Here is a 17,174-nt window from a genome sequence, read left to right as displayed (position 1 = left end):
ATTTTGCCTGCCTCTATGTTATTCATGCACAAAATATAAGGGCTAAAGTATTACCATGGGAATATAAGGCTGGGCTTATTAAGATCCTCACATATCAATACCCTAGTAAATGCCTATGACCCTACACAGAGGAATATTACAAAAAAAATTACATAAGAAACTCTGGCCAGGATTCTCATAAAAAGCTTTGATGGGGGGAGGAGCTCTACCCGCAAGGCTCAATTCAGGCAATGACGTCATAATGAAAATGTGTAACGGGGCTTGCTCAAAGAAAGCAAAGCAAGGTTATGAATTGAAGCTTACTCAGATTCAGTTATGGAAATCCTGTTGTAACAGTACGTCTATTTAAAAAGGAGTTTGTCCTTCATGTGACAAAGGATTGTAGAATGGGGATGAGGATTCCTTATAAACAGTAACAGTAAGGGACCTTAGTGTTGACTTGTTTTACTAAGATCACAGGAATGTCTTCCACCATACACTCAACAGAACCCTTCAAAACAGAGGAATGAAAGATGGAAAAAGCTGCTATAAGAACCTGTTCTCAGTATATGAAAAAGCCCTCTTTGGCTAGTGCTTTGGGATGTTAGAAGCAAAAATAAGTCTGTAATTTTCTGGTCTTTTCTGATGGAAAAAATTCTACTCTGAGGGTACCCAGAAGGCTGCTGTAACTCGTGGAGCTGACTGCCACTCTTGTGTGCAGTGGTTGTACTTCTGAGGTGTTCTGTCACTGTGTTCAATGTCCAGAACAGGCAAACTGTCTGTAAATATATTCATGGAGATATGCATTATGAAATATGTGTCTCAGCTATCTTTGTTATGTAAGTTGCACAGATGCTAATTTACTCTACATATGCTCCATAATTAGTACTCCTGCCCTTGCATGTCATCTCCTAACCAGATGACCTTATTTGTTTAAATAATTTCTGCATGTCTGTGTTATGTACACAAGTGATGTGACAGCATAGATGGTGTGCATGCGTTTATAAGTATTAGCACAGTCCCATTTATCAGTTATATACTGTTGCTATCTTCTCGTTATAAAGTAACTGCCTTCTATAATGATAATTGTGTGACTGAAGCTGCAGGTTACCTTTAAATCACTACTTAAGTGTCTCTTTTTGCATATTCTATTTAAATGTCCCATATCAAGTGGCTCAATGTAGGTAACAAAGTGTAAGAAAGAATAATAAGACAATAAACACATAAAAACATTCCAAGGAGTGAAGGAATGACATAATTTCCAAATATGTAAAGACAGCAGGTTGTAGTGCTGCTGCTTCTGCTGATGTGGCCTTACTTTTGTGTCAATGGCAACCTTTATCTTAGAACAAAGTAGGGATGGAGTAATCCAGCTCCACGCAGGATGTGCATGGAGCACAGAAAATGTAAAATTCTGCATTTGGAAATGCCAGTTAGCAAACTGTTTTCCTATTATATATGTTAAATGAAGGATGCTTTAGTGACCTAGCCTGTATTTGTGGACTACATACAGTGATACATAGTTCTTCAGAGTTTCTGCAATTTGTAAAAGAAAAGCTCAGCAGTTAACACTGCTACAGACAAAAAGCATGGGTCATTTATCCCACAACAACCTAGAGAGCACTAACCCCACCATTGCCCTTTCTTGTATTTGTGTTTATTCAAATCAGGGACTATTTTGTTCCAGTGGAACAGATATAAGTTTTACATGCAAAGATACCCACAAGTGTTACTTAGTAGGAGTAGTTGACACATCCCACCTATCCCTTTTTGCATTATATCAAACAGGACAAGTACATTATTATATCAAATAGTATAGATACATTATGTAGACATTCAGCGGAGAATACTGCAAAATACTTCCTGCATTCAGCATGCCGAAGACAAGATTCACATGGATTGTTTTACCAGTATAGGGCAGCTAATGAACACTTAGGTAAACAAGTACTGTTTACAAGTGATTTTTCAGAACAGGCTGCACTCCCCTACATCACACATGGGGGGGGGGGGGGCTCTGTCCACACTCTGAATATACTACCTCCATGGTCACAGCATCTCAGAGAAAAGTGACATACAATTTTGATCTTCTTCAAGGTGCCCCGAAATCATGGCTGTTAAAATGGTTTGCTGAAATCTTGGCTGCAGGACACTGAAAGCGGGTGAATAGCAATACATTCAAATGGATCTCTGTTTAAAATAGGCCATTTAAAATGTAGTAATGTAAACTTACCTAAGAATAAGAACACATGCTGCTACAAGGGAATATGCAAGAAGTGTTCCAATGGACATCATGTCTACAAGAGCTTTCAGATCAAACAGAAATGCCATTACAGCTGCAAGAAGAAGAAGGGAAGAAGAAAATGTTATATTACTAAATAGTTATACTTTGTTTTATTAACAGTATAATCAAACACTTGTTAGATGTAAGTTTAGAAAGTCTTTTTTTCTGTCACAGTGACTTGATCATTTAGACACTCATAATTCCCTTCTGATCTATTCCTTCCCACATCCAATGACTCACATCACCTTTTAGAAAGATAGGTTGATTAGCCATTTTGTGACCACACCTATTACTGCAGCAGTGAAAATTAGGAGTTAATTACCGTTTGGCTATCAACATGCAATTTCTGCATGTCAAATATACAATTCACAGAGATACAGGTCCTAATGGTACCTGTGTGTTCCAATGCCATCTTACCATTCTCTGTCCTCACACGGGCTTGGGCAACATAGATTTCTGTTCTTTAGCACAGTGTATACTAGCAACATAATGCCTAAGGTCTTTACCTCACAGATACAAGGGACAAGGTTTGATTCTAACCTCTGATTATTGGCTAAGCTTATATTAGATTGCAGACAATCAGCCTAGTATTGACCTATGAATAATACACTTACTCCCAATTCCTCCTAGGTAAAGGAGAAGGTTATTAGATGCTTCATCCTACATTCTAGCCAGATCGTCAGATGCTGCATGTGTTATTCAAATCCCAATTTACTGTCTTTTTGACAAGATTACAATTTCAAGGCCAGTAAAGCCAGTGCCATATTTTGAGAAAGATTTCGCACCACCAGAACTGCCCGCTTATTTTATCAAGAGATTGTATGATAAGTAAAATTACAATCCCAGACAATATTACTACAACAACAAGGTCCAATACAATGAACAATCCTATGTACTCTAAGGGGAACATTTCCATTAAAAGAGTTCTTCATAAAGGAACTATGTTTCCATCTTTTATCTCATGGCAGCCACTTCCATCTGTCTTTTATCTCATGTCAGCTATTTCCATCCTACAAACAAGATGATTCAGGACTAAAATGATTTATCCCAAATCACGTTTTTAAACATTTGTATTAATTTTGCAGGAAATAGGTAAACATACATTAATAGAAAACAAACCACTGCAAACATTTTTCATTTTAATGCATTATACTTACATCTTTTATTATCCATTATCATTCACTCCACCATTATATAAATTTCACCCCTCCCCCTGCTCCTAAACATTCATCTGCTTGTTTTCTTCCCTTGAATCCTTTTTATTTACATGTAGTTTGCTCCTTCCCTTTTCTAAAGATCTTCCCTCCAATCCTTTTATCTGCTTTACAACATTCTATACTTCAGTTATGATTGGTATAGATTTTGATTTCCATTTCTAGTGATTGCATTTTTAACAGCCAAGAGCATTAAACATAGTAAGGCCTTACTATGTCTAGCTAATTGAGTTTCTATGTTCCAGTTCCAAGGAATGATTTTCTTAGTTACAGTAAAATGTTCCAATATTTCTGACAAAATAGCCAGTGGGGAACTTTTCAATTCTGCCAGATTGTTACAGTCTGAAAAAACATGTTTCCAGTTACCCCTCATTTCTATCACACCTCCACCATTTGCTATCTGCTTGACGAAAACTCTTCTGATATCTGTGTGGAGAATAAAAATATCTATGCAAACACTCCCATGAAAAATTCCTAAACTTTACAGACTTTGTTGCATATTTGGCAGTCATACAAATGTCCTCCCGGTGATCCTGTTTATATTGCCTTTCCATTCCCACTTCTCAGTCTTTCCTAACCTCATCTTATGGATTCTTATAGTTATCAAGCACTGCTAGCCACCCGGCGATGTGTATCTTGGCTCTAGATGATTGTCACTGTTGAAGTGACACCCTGACCCCATGTGCAAGAATGTGAAAAATGAGTTGTGGATGGATTTTATATGGCCTACTAATTACCTCATTACCAACAGCAATATTTGTTTAAGAATCAATTAAAAACTCAACCAGAGCTAGTATTTCATTAAACAGTCCCATATCTCTTTCTCTTACAAATACTCAATTATCAGTTCCTGATGGAGAAGACAGTCTTCAACCCACAGACCAAGCTTGTTCTTGCCCTCATCCCACTCTATTACCTTTCCCTCCCTGCCCATTTGCTCCCAATACCTCAGTTCCTTTGTTAATTTTTTCCAATAAATTCCAGCCCCATATTGCCTACTTTCTATGCCCCTACTTGCAGTCATTCCTGTATGAAAGGCCCTGAGAGGCTATGTGAAAACTCACAAGCCTTCAGCTGAATACACTGCAGATGGAATTTGTGCCAGTAAACAACAGTGTTATCCCAATGTGACTAAGCAGCAGAAAATAAAACTCTCACTATTGTGTGCATATACACCAAAGAGTTATTTAACATAGATATTTTTATATTCCACACAGATGTCAGAAGAGTTTTCCTCAAACAAAGCATAGGAAGGAGATGGACTTAGTAACAATATTAGTAACAATGACCTGAGAAGACTTCAGCAAGAACTTATGGTACCATTATATCTATTATTCATTAGGTCATATAAATATGGGGAGATTCCTCATTCTTGGAGGTGCACTTATTAAACCTGTCTTTAAGGGAAAGGGGAATAGGACAAACCCAGAGTCAGAACTGGATAGGTTGGGACTTGAAACCATATATCAGCATGCATGTGTTGAAACTAGATCTATTACCACCTGTAACATGATGTTCTATAACAAGAAAACAACAGCTATGAATGAAAAATTGTGCTGTGATGTAACTTATACAGATTTAGCTTCAGCATTTGACAAGGTCATAGAGAAAACACTGGTCAATAAATTAGTACGACTAGGTATTGATGTACTCTTGATAAGATGGATAGCTGCATGGCTTACAAATCGGACATGGCAAGTATCAAACAGGAACTGGCCAGGTGAAATCTTTGGTTACAGTCAGGGTGTCCCACAGAGCTCTGTCTAAGGCCATTACTTGTTTAGATTGGGTAAACTGATTACATGTGTTACAGATAAGGCATGTCTGCAAAATAACTTGACTAAATTGACCATTTCGGCACAGAAGAATAATATGCTGATATATACATCAAAAATTAAGCTTTAGGAAACATAAATTGAAAGGTGAATATTTAATACAGCACACAGTGATTGAAACTGTAAACTTATTACGGACCTGGGTATATGGGTAGATTCAGCTCTGAGTTTTTCCTAATCATATCAACCAATTGGTTAATGATAGTTATAGAACTATGTTGTTGTGTCTTTCGGCTTTTCCCGGTTAGGGGTCGCCACAGCGGAACTCCGGTCTACTAATGATTGGCAGTAGAGTTTTACCTGCCGAGTTGCCAGCCTTGACGCACAACCTTCAACGAAGGTACGCCCATTCATGCATGTCTCCACACAGAAGACGCTCTAGCTGAGAATCGAACAGGACAGCATCTTACTCTGAGGCGACAACGCTATACAACTATAGGTTGTATAAAAAGATATATAAAGTCTAGGAAATCAAAAATGATGAAGTCATTGTTTGTTAGTTGCATTAGACCCGAACTTGAGTATGGAATAACAATATGGAAACCTTATAAGAAAACAAGCATGAGTAAACTGGAAAGAGTACAGCGGAAATATACCAAGGACATCCATGGATGTAAGAATTTAAGTTATTATGAAAGACTAAAATCTCTGAACTTGTACAGTGTCTCTTACAGAAATCTAAGAAGAGATCTTATTCAGGTACATAGGGCATTTAGAGACAACTACCTTTGGGAATGTTTGGGATTAACAAAAAGTACTAGAGAATCATCAGACAATCTATGTAGAAGATTCTGTAGGAATGAGAAGTGCACTAATTGGTTTTCTGACAGAATAGCTGATGCATGGAACAGACTACCATAGTACTTTAAAGCGAGTACTAGTTTAGATATTTTTAAGAAGAGCCTGGACACTTACTAAGGAAACAAGTGCTTTGGTATATTGGTAAGATAGAAGGGCATTAATGCCCATGCTTGAAATATTTGTATGTATTCAGAGTACTTATCCTTCACAGAGAATGAGGATGCTGTTTTCACTCAGGTACCACTTACAGATTCCTTAGTTATACTGGGAGACTTCAGCCCAAACATGTGAAATGGTGGGGATACCAGGAGAGTTAAGACTAGAAGGAATGACTTGCATGGTCTGAAACTGAGTGTTGAATTTTATTTGGATTTCTGTAATAGTTATGGATTGTCCATAACAAAACACCATCTTTGCTTCTTAACCATTTCTCTCTTTTATTTCTACCCTATTTTTAAAAATCCATTTTCATTTAATCTCACTCAAACCTATCCTTTCTGAAGAAATTCCTATCTTCCCTAATAACTCTAGACTTTATTAACACAAATACCCTTGACCAGATAGTTTGCACACCCACCAGAGGTTCAAACATACTGTACATGGACCCCTCCCCATCAGTGTCACACCCTCACTGGGTAGTGAGACAAAGCTGTCTACTTTGAAATAAAAATCAACTTGGTAACCCCAACAAACCCAGTAACAGGAACTATTCCAAAGCGAACTACACCCTATTAAGTGATAGCTTATCGAAACTGAAGGCTCTTCCCAGCCCTGAGTTCACAACTACTTATGCAGACTTTTTCACCAAGACCCTGTACAACCATGTAAATGGCTGTATAAAGGCTGCTGTACCTACTAGAAGTAAGCCCAAAGCAAACCACACTGGTGGAGTCCTATCCTTAGTACGGTATATAACAAAAGGAACAAAAATCATGGCTTAAATCAGGAAGGGCAACTTCCATAATGATAGGAGCTCTCTAATTCAACTAAACAGGAACTTGGAGGACTAATTAAGTCCAACAAGACCAATTATGAGGTCAAGATATCCTCACAGGCTAAAGACAACCACAAGGCTTTCTACAGCTATGTCCGAAACCTCAAAGACATCACACATTAGTGTGCCAAATGGGGGTCAGTGGTACCATCAACAATGAGCACAGCAATATAGCCAATTTACTGGCTGGCAAATTCAGGTCAAACATCACCCCCCACTCCCCCCTGACTCCCTCCATGAAATACATACTAGCATAACTCCCTCCCCCCACCAACTATTAACAGGGAGTAGGTCCTCGTGATGCTCACTAAGGCCAAAACACAGCCTCATTGGGCCCAGACAATATCCCAAAATACATTTTAAATAGCTGGAAACATGACCTATTAGGATCACTTTAGTCTTTTTTCAACTATATCCTCAAACAGGCTTTGTATTAAGAGATTGGACGACTGCAACAGTTATGCCACTTCACAAGGGTGGATCATCAGCAGATCCCAGAAAATAAAGACCCATTAGTCTGACTAGTCTAATATGCAAAGCTATATAATAAATTATCATGGAAATGATTAACAAAGATATAGGCAAGCTTTAGACACTAAACCTAGACCAGTTTGGCTTTGTCAAGAGAAGATCATGCCTACTAAACCTGGTGGATTTCTTTAGAGGTTCACCAAGGTAAGGGATGAGGGGGGAAGCAGTGCATACTGCCTACCTGGACCTGGCTAAGGAGTTTGATACAATACCCCACTTGGGTATAGGTGACATACTCACCAAACTGGGCATAAACCCCTACATAACTCAATGGATTGCCAGCTGGTTCACAGACAGCACGCAGGAAGTCAGGATTGGTAATACCACCTCCAATAAGAGACTGGTCATCAGTGGGGTACAGCACAGCTTCACGCTGCTCCTACTTGCCATCTATTTCTTGGCGGTAAAGGCTAATGTCAAGGGTCTATGGCCGACTAATTTGGCAGATGACTGTAAATTGGGAGCTATCATAGATTCGCCGCATGACAAAAATATCTTACAAGAGGGTCTAACACAGATAAATGACTGTTGTCAAAGGGTTGGACTAATACCCAATGCCAAGTTGCCAACAAATGCATTATAGTGCCTAACCTTGAACAATGGATGGGAAATAAAAAAAAATCACCCTAGATCTGGCCTCCATGTTTCTGACAGACAGAGGCAGAAAATAATGTTGAAACTAAAACACCCCTCCACATAACCTTTAGAAATTTCCTAACACACTATCTTCTAATAAATGCCCTTGATACATATGGACACAAGTGGGTTGAATTGCAAGACAAGCTTGTAAAGGCCATGGTGGTCATTAGCTTTGTACATAACTAAGAGCTATCAACCTACGAAAACTATGTACATTTTCAACAAATTAAATTTAACCATCCAGATAGAGGTGATTACCCCAAATTTATGTATATCCCCACTGACATTACCAAATCTGAAATTAAGGTTACCCAAGATAAATTGGTTGATACAGCCTGTGTCACCACTTACAGTGATTGCAGTTTGTATTTTTCTTATAGCTATTCCCCTCCTAGACATGAAAACAACCTGCATGCTTTCAGAAAATATTAAGTTATAGTCCTATGAAAAAGTGCACTGGCTACCTTTAAAAACTAATTTATGTACTGTTCCATTAAATGCATTAAAGTATTAAGGTGGCTAGGGGGCCTACTATTTCTTATTCACTTTTCCTAATTTCAGACTTCTATTTTATACTGAACTATTTACCACTATACTTTTACAGTTTGCATTTCCCTCAGCTAGGAGGACTCAGAACTCTCAAGATTAACTGCTTGCACCTGCAGACAGCTCATCTCCAAGCAAAAGTAGTTAGCAATAAGAAACAAAAACAGCCAACAATTTTGCAGATGTTTCAAAGAATGTTTGTACTTTTCATTCAGAAAATAATATACAGACTTCTCCTAGCCACCTGCCTTTAGCTGCAAAGTCTGTGGTCTTGTTTCCAAAAGACTTAATCTCAGTCTAAGTGACCACCTACACTAAGGGGCAGGTCTTTTGAAATCTGTTTTTTGGGGTAAGCTTGTTTATAGATAGCCCTTACATCAAAGTAACTCACTTACACTGACAGTAAGTCTTTTGGAATCAGGGCAGACCTACATTGACAGCATATATGCTGTAATCTGGCAGATTCAAAAAGCTTAGCATTTTCATGCCTTTCCATCATGTCTTATTTTTCAAGACTGCTGCGTCTTTCGGCTTTTCCCGGTTAGGGGTCGCCACAGCAGAACTCCGGTCCGCTAATGATTGGTAGTTGATTTTTACGTGCCAAGTTACCAGCCCTGACGCACAACCTTCAATAAAGGTATGCCCATTCACGCATATCTCCATGCAGACGACGCTCTAGCTGAGAGTCGAACCGGACAGTGTCTTACTGTGAGGCAACAACGCTACTGCAGCACCACCACCGCGAGTAGCCGTCTTATTTTTCAAGACTATTTTTGCTTAAGAAACTATAACTCAAGCAAAGGACATCAGTCCTGACAATCCCCTTTGTAAAAACAAGGAAAATTATTATCTTATTTCTACATATAATATAATCAGTACACTTTTACACACCACCACTCCCATCCCAGCAGCCCTAGACCACATATTATCTTAAACCTGCTTTTGTCCAGCCTTCCTTACTTGTGTTACAGTGTGAAGCTTATAAATCTCATAACTAAGAAAATATACTTGTTTACTTTAATATCTTTAACTTACATAGAAGTCAATAAAGGATTCCTCCATATTTAAAATATCCCTGACTCCAGATTATACAAAACCACTTCACAGTATAACACGCAATTTTCATCACAAAATGTTGTATACAATTATCAATAAGAAAAAATATTTTACAGTTTTCCTGTTAGTGTTCTTTTAAACATTAATGATATAAACACTGACACTGACATTAACTTGAAATCAACCCAAAGAAACACCTAACTCTAACATCAGTTTATATCCTTCCCAGTAACAACCTCTTCACAATCGAATATCTACTGTCCTGGTCATCATCCACATTTAATCAGGAGACTATAACTACTGGAGATGTCAATACAGATTGGTTTACTTGCTCCTCTGACAACCCCTCCTCACCCATAAATCTTTACGGTTTAACCCAAACCATAAACTCACCTACCAGGGCAGATACATGTAGGGGTAGACAGTCTATTCTTGACTGGATCCTAACCAAAAGGCCCTCACTAGTTCATTACTCTGGATGTCTCACAGACACCCTGAGTGATCACTCACCCATCTTTATACTAAGACACAGAACCAACCTTCCAGAATCCACTGTATTCACACAGATCAGACGCAATAAACACTTTTCTCCTTCCATCTTTTACACTCCGCTGTAGCACTGCAATTGGTCCCCACTATCGCACCTCCACCAAGACACAACTGTTGATTACTTCAATACCAAATTCCTTGAGATCCTAAACACTCTAGCACTCATTAGAAAGGGCGCATAAAATCCAGCTATACCCCATGGTTATCTAAAGATACTAGACAATTATTTAAAGACAGGGATAAAGTATGGTCCTACTACCATAGCAACAAAAACACTATCTAAGAAACAAAGCCAAAACTCAGATCAAGAATGGCAAACAAAACCACTATACTCAAATACAACAATCATCCCACAACAGTCCCCCAAAATTTTGGAGTAGTATTAAAATACTTCTTCAACCCGGACAAGTTTCAATCCCATCCCTTTCCACCTCCAAGTTTCAATCCCATCCCTTTCCACCTCCAACACCAAAGACAGTATTGCCACACAATTAAACTCTTTCTTCATTAATGCCTGCCATCCTATCACTGTTAAACAACAAAAATTGTATCCCACCAACAGTACCCCCTCCCACCCTAACAACGTCTTGTCACTTCTACTTCAAGCGCATCCAGACCTCCACCATTAGAAAACTACTACACAAGCTAAAACCCACCACCTTTGCAGTTGATCAACTATCTAACACATATCTCAAGATTGCAGCTGACTTCACAGACTATTCTATCTCTTTACTGATCAACAGATCAATCAGAGAACAGTATGCACCAAAAATCTAGAAGTCATTCTACATCATTCCTCTACATAAAGGTGGCGACTCAAGTGACTTTTCTAACTACAGACCAATAGCCATTCTCTTGCCTTTTTCCAAAATCCGTGAAAAATATATACACTCCCAGCTAATGGAATATCTTATCCATAATTATCTACTCACTAACTCCCAGCATGGCTTTAGGCCTAAGCATAGTACTACTACAGTTCTATTAAGTTTGACTAACACTATTAACCATCTAAAAAACAATGGGCAACATCTACCCATCTCACTCAGCGTCCCTCAAGGATCTATTTTAGGTCTACTTCTCTTTGCAATATTCACCAATAATCTACACAAAGCAACCAGCCAGGCTACCACAATCCAATACGCAGGCAATTCAACAATTATCTGGTGCTGCTCCCTCCCTGCCGCAACTACAGGTATTAACCCCCAAATCTTTCTCTGACATAGTACACTACCTCACTGAACAGCAATTAATTCTAAATCCCAACAAAACCAAACTCATTCTCTTTGATAACAAAAAGCCCATCTATCAGACACACTTAAATTTACTCAGCCAACAACATCAAAATTCAGCCTGTCCCACAAACCAAACTACTAGGAGTTACCATAGACAGTCACCTCATATTTGACAAGCATATTGCACTAGTCATTAAAAAGACTCATATCAAACTTGGGTCACTCTATCGAGCAAAACAATTTCTTACCCTTCCCACCAGACAAGCCATTGCTAGAACCTATCTTCTGTCCACCTTGCTATACACTGCTTCAATCTTTACTAACCTAAAAAAAAAGAACTCACCAAGATGGAAGCATGCTATAATAAAATAGCCAAATTTGCCAATAACTCCTCTTGTAGAACACACCACTGTACAGCACTCCAACAACTAAATTGGCTTGAACTCCCCAACCTCATCTCCCTTCATCAAATCCTCACTGCTCATACCATCATTACCAAACCTGACAACTGCCCAGCTCTCCGAAATCTAAGGTCAACCAATAAATCCCTATTAAAAGGTCACAAAATCTAATAACAGCTATGGAGATTCCCTATATTCCTTCCAAATCTCAAAAGTTTGGAACTCCATCCCCCAAAATATTCTTGACAACGCAAATTCAACCAGATTCAAGCAACTCCTCAAGACCCACTTTACTAACAACTGGCTTTGCTCATGTTCCTCCTCTGTCAAATCACAAACAGCACTCAGCTTGCACTTTCTATACTTGCTTACCTAGTGATCTCTTGCCATACAATGCTGTAACTACCATTTACCTGACACAGAAATGTCTGCAGCCAAATATATCATTTGTATCTTGCATTTTAGGTGCTATAGCAACATCTTAGTTACAACTCAACATTATATATCATTTTACTTGTGAATAACTATTGTATATTCTTGTATTCTTTGTACTGTTATGTCTATATCATGTCGCTTGTATATTTAACTGTACTGTCATTACACTGTGGAGTTTTTCTCTTCAGGCCTCCACTGAAAATGGGCACCTTGCCCAGTCAGACTATCATAGTAAATAAATGTAAAATAAAATAAAATAAATAAAATGAAATACATGCTTTACAGTTGACCATTAAACTTAACAAAGTCAATAAAATTCCAGTCTTTCTCTGCCACTTTTCTTGAAAAGCTACATTTCACAAATGCGAACAATGCTTTACAGTGACCCGTTTAGTCACTAATTTTAGTGTTGCTGATCTTCCTGATCATCTCTATCTTCCATCACTGGACTTTTCGTTCAAGTCTAAGGTTTTCCTAATTCTTCTAGTCAACTCTTGTTCTGTTTACTGTGTCTCAAACATTTTCTTTTGGAACACAGAAAAGGATTCACTAGCAAGGTCTCTTTTTTTTGCCGTCTCACTCTTTGTTGGATAAACTTTGTTTTTTATTTCCTCCTTAGCCTGTTGTGTATCAAAAATGTCTTTGATCGGTTTCATTTACCGTTTTTTTTTTCTCAAGTTTGAGTTTTCACATTGGGAAAGATGAAACCAAGCTGTTGCTCAGTGTGCAGCCGTCTAATAAATTCTGCAACGGAGGAGAAATGTTAATCTTTTAAGGGTGTCACACTGTCAAGAGGTAGAAACAAAGCTTTCAATAAGTTCTGAATCTAGTGGAAGGGTCCTTTTCTTTGTATGTTGTCCCAGAAGCAAATGTTAAGATGTTTCCATTTTTGTACATGAGGTAATAAGGTGGTTACACAGCTGTGATGTGGCATGCCTACCAAACTGCATAAGATCTTGTTAGAAATGTTAAAAGCTCAAGATTGGGAATAACAATAACTGTTGAGAATGTTGGATCCTGGTCACAGCTAACTTAGCAAAAATAAATAAAGTCCTATTTCTGGAAGAAAAAAAACAGTCCAGTTATGGATTTAATGCAGATCTTTATTTAAAGATGGATGAGCATTCTTACCATACAAAAATGCATGCTCATCACTGAATAAAAATCTGCTTTAAACAGACAAGAATGGTTGTCCATCATTGAATAAAGATCCGTCTTAACCAGACAAGAATGTTTGTGCTTTGTTGAATAAAGATAGTAATTCAAATAACAACGGAATAAACATGTACCATACATAACAAGAAGTGATGAACTGTACGAAAAATACAAAATTAACTATACTTTAGCATATGTCACACATTTGTGTAATGCACTTAATGTAGTACAACTCAGGCATATGCCAGTCATTAAACAAATGGCATTTAAGCAGTGGTATCACCCTGCAGATTCCTGGTGACAGGAAATGGATGTGACATAATTCTTAGCTTACTACACTGACAAGGAAAGTGCAGTTGTAATACATTGTTTGAATAGATCACTGCTGCAGTAGCCCAAACTACAGGAGGCATATCCTGCCAAGGACTGGATATCCTTCCAGCCTGAAAAGGTTTGGATATCCTTCCAGCCTGCAAAGCTTTGGTTTCCTTCCTTGTGCACTATATATCCCATATCCTCCTTTAGAAATAGATTATGTGCTCGTATAAGAGTGAGATATGAGTTTACCAAGAAGTAAGCTTTCTTACCTAAAGAGGGAAGCTGAAGCCTGGAGCTCAGCAGCAACTTTGCTGAAACCAGTAGAGTTCATCATGTCATGTCAGGAAGGCAGAGGTGAAGTAGGGTACCCCACCCCAGCCTGGAAGAAGTAGGAAAGAAAGAATGTGAGATGCTGTTAATATTGTAATAGTGATCCACTCAAATATTTACTGATATGATATGTTAACTTACAGAAGGTTATTATGGCCTCCATTAGATCAGTGGTGCAGTAGTCATAACCATATGGGATGATTACCATAACTCAAGAGGAATGGCTGGAGGACGAAGGCACATAATTCAGAATTCCTTGTAGTATGGCTTTTTGCAAATCCTGGTCTAGCCCTGAAGAGTTAATCTAACTTGCAATGCCAAGTAAAGGTGTGCACCGAAGACCAAGTAGCTGCCACGAGGATAAACTTAGAGTCTACCCCTTTCAAAAAAGCCTCAAAAGTAGCCACAGCTCTGGAACAGTGAGCTGTGACTTTCTGTATGTGTATGTATGTGTGTGTGGTGGGAGCTTATACCATGGTGAGAGTAACAAAACTGAATTGCTTTAGACAGGATAGTTTGTTTAAACATTGACAGTACTTTCTGCTTCCCATCAAAGAAAAGAAAAAGGTGGTTACATATCCTAAAATATTTAGTCCTGGCAGGGGAGAATCTCAACTGACCACTGACATCCAAAGTACACAGTATTCTTTCTACTCTGTTTTTAGGTTCTGGGTAGAATAAAGGCAAAAGAATGGTCTGATTTAAAGTAAACACAGAAACAAACTCTGACATAAAGGAAGGGACAGTTTCAAGACTCACCCTGTCATTATGGAAAATCAGAAAAGATTGCATAAATATTAGGGCATGTATTTCAGATATCTGTATAGCTGAAGTCACAACAATAAGCAAAACAGTCTTCGGTGTGAAAATTTTAAAGAAGAACTGACTGTAGGTTCAAAAGGGGATAGAGTTAAATTCTACAGTTTGTTTGTGTCTTTCGGCTACAGCGGAACTCCGGTCCGCTAATGACTGGCAGTTAATTTTTACGTACCGGCTTGCCAGGCCTGACGCACAACCTTCAACGAAAGTATGCCCATTCACGCATGTCTCCACGCAGAAGACGCTCTAGCTGAGAATCGAACCGGACAGTGTCTTACTGTGAGGCGACAATGCTACCGCAGCATAAATTCTACAGTACAAAACTAAAATTCCAGGAGGTGTCACCTGTTTTCTAGCTGGTCTAATATGCAAAATCAACTTTAAACATTGTTTATCTTGCAATAGGAAAAAAGGGAGGAGCCAAAGGTAGAATACCAGAAATAGCCAAAAGGTATGCCTTTATATAACTGTACCCTAGGCCTTTGTTGAACAATTCACACAGGTACTATAGAACCAGAAAAGACTGCACTTGGAATGGATTTTGTTCTTTTCTATAGTATCAACTAGAAGAATGCTTTCATTTGGCAAACTACAATTTCCAAATACCAGGTTGTCTAGTCTCCTTTAATACCTGCTGCATGCCCACCAAGAAGAAGATGTCCCTGAATGGGATCAGAAACCTCTCATCCAAATAATCAACTGAAACTTCAGAATGTTGGAGTGGATTAGGGATCTCTTGTCCTATATGAACAGTCCCACTCTGTGAGGAGGTTTTTAGAAATTGCCCCCAGCCAGATGCATGAGAAGAGAGAACTTGCATTGTCTGGGTCAAAAGGGAGTTACCAGAAGCATCTTTAGCAATTCTGTCTTGATTTATAGAAGAACTTTAGCTATGAGGGGAAAGAGGGAAAGCAAATGTGAACATTTTCATGTATGGGAATGAAAACGCATGTTTCCCAGGCCTTTATGCAAAAGTTTCTGGAACAGAATTTGTTTGGCTTCTGTTGAGACTGGAAGCAAACAGATCTTCTTGGGAGTTTCCCACAGATGGACAATCTCCTTGAAGACCTCTGGGTGTAGCATCTACTCATGATGATCTATCCTGGATTGTGTTCTGCTCTGATAGGATGCATATGGCTTGGAGAATGAGGCTGTTTTGTATTGCCATTTCCTAGGTAATCATGTCTAACTTGTACAGGAGGATATGACTTTGTTCACCTACACACCACATCACTGTGGTGTTGTTTATCACCAACAGGGTCCAGGGATCAATAGCTGATTTAAAGTTTTGATATCTTTTATTAAAGACATCATTGCCTTGAGATTTATATGCTTGTTCCCAAAATGAGGATCCCATATGGCCTGAACCATAATGCCTTAAGTGACTGCTTCCCATGCAAAATCCAAAGCATCTATCATTACTGACTGATTGACTGAGCAGAAGGAAGCAGAGATAATAGGATGTCCTGAACTGAGTTTGAGCTAATTAGTCCACTGTAGCAGATCCTGATAAAACTGAGCACTGAAATTTGAAAGGTATAAATGAATGACATGATGCACCCAGACTATTTTGAGGTACCACTGGGATTTTCTCAAGGTAGTCTAGCAAAAGAGACCATTAGGACAGATGAAGCCAAGGATCCCACAGTTTTAAGAGACTGTGGACATGTTTTGATGGGCCAGATTAAAGACGTGAAGCTAGAAAACTTTGAAATTTGTGTGGAAGAGGCAATGGCTAGAGAGGTGTCTAGGAGACATTCTAGAAACACTAATCTGTTATAGGGCTCTAAACAAGACTTTTTAGATTTAACTTGAAAACCAGGATGTTGCAAGAATAAATAGTGAACTGTACAGCTGCTGGGGTTGGCTATAACAGAGACCATGCACTTTATGAAAATTCATGCAGCAGAAGAAAGAACAAAAGGTAAATATAAAAACTGAAAGTACAATCCGCAAAGAATCTTAGGTAAACTGAGAAATACAGGTGGACATCTCTGATGCTTAGAGTGACTAGAAAGTCTTTGTGAAACAGAAGAGGAGAACAAGCTGAATTTGGGAC

The 17,174-nt window shown here is 38.6% G+C and overlaps 1 protein-coding gene across 2 annotated transcripts in view; it reads right to left on the bottom strand.

The window, feature by feature from the left end:
• SLC7A2 (solute carrier family 7 member 2) overlaps positions 1 to 17,174 on the bottom strand; it is a 1,203,198-nt gene that overhangs the window by 100,624 nt on the left and 1,085,400 nt on the right. For both annotated transcript variants that reach the window (XM_044062413.1, XM_044062412.1), the window contains one exon: positions 2,210 to 2,312. In XM_044062413.1, the coding sequence (XP_043918348.1) occupies positions 2,210 to 2,312 (103 nt within the window). The remainder of the gene's footprint in view (positions 1 to 2,209; positions 2,313 to 17,174) is intronic.

Source organism: Protopterus annectens, chromosome 2.part1 (assembly GCF_019279795.1).
Source record: "Protopterus annectens isolate FY-2018-M chromosome 2.part1, PAN1.0, whole genome shotgun sequence".
NCBI lineage: Eukaryota > Metazoa > Chordata > Ceratodontiformes > Protopteridae > Protopterus > Protopterus annectens.
Note: the sequence above shows the minus strand (reverse complement) of the source record. Positions and strands in the feature narration are given on the sequence as shown.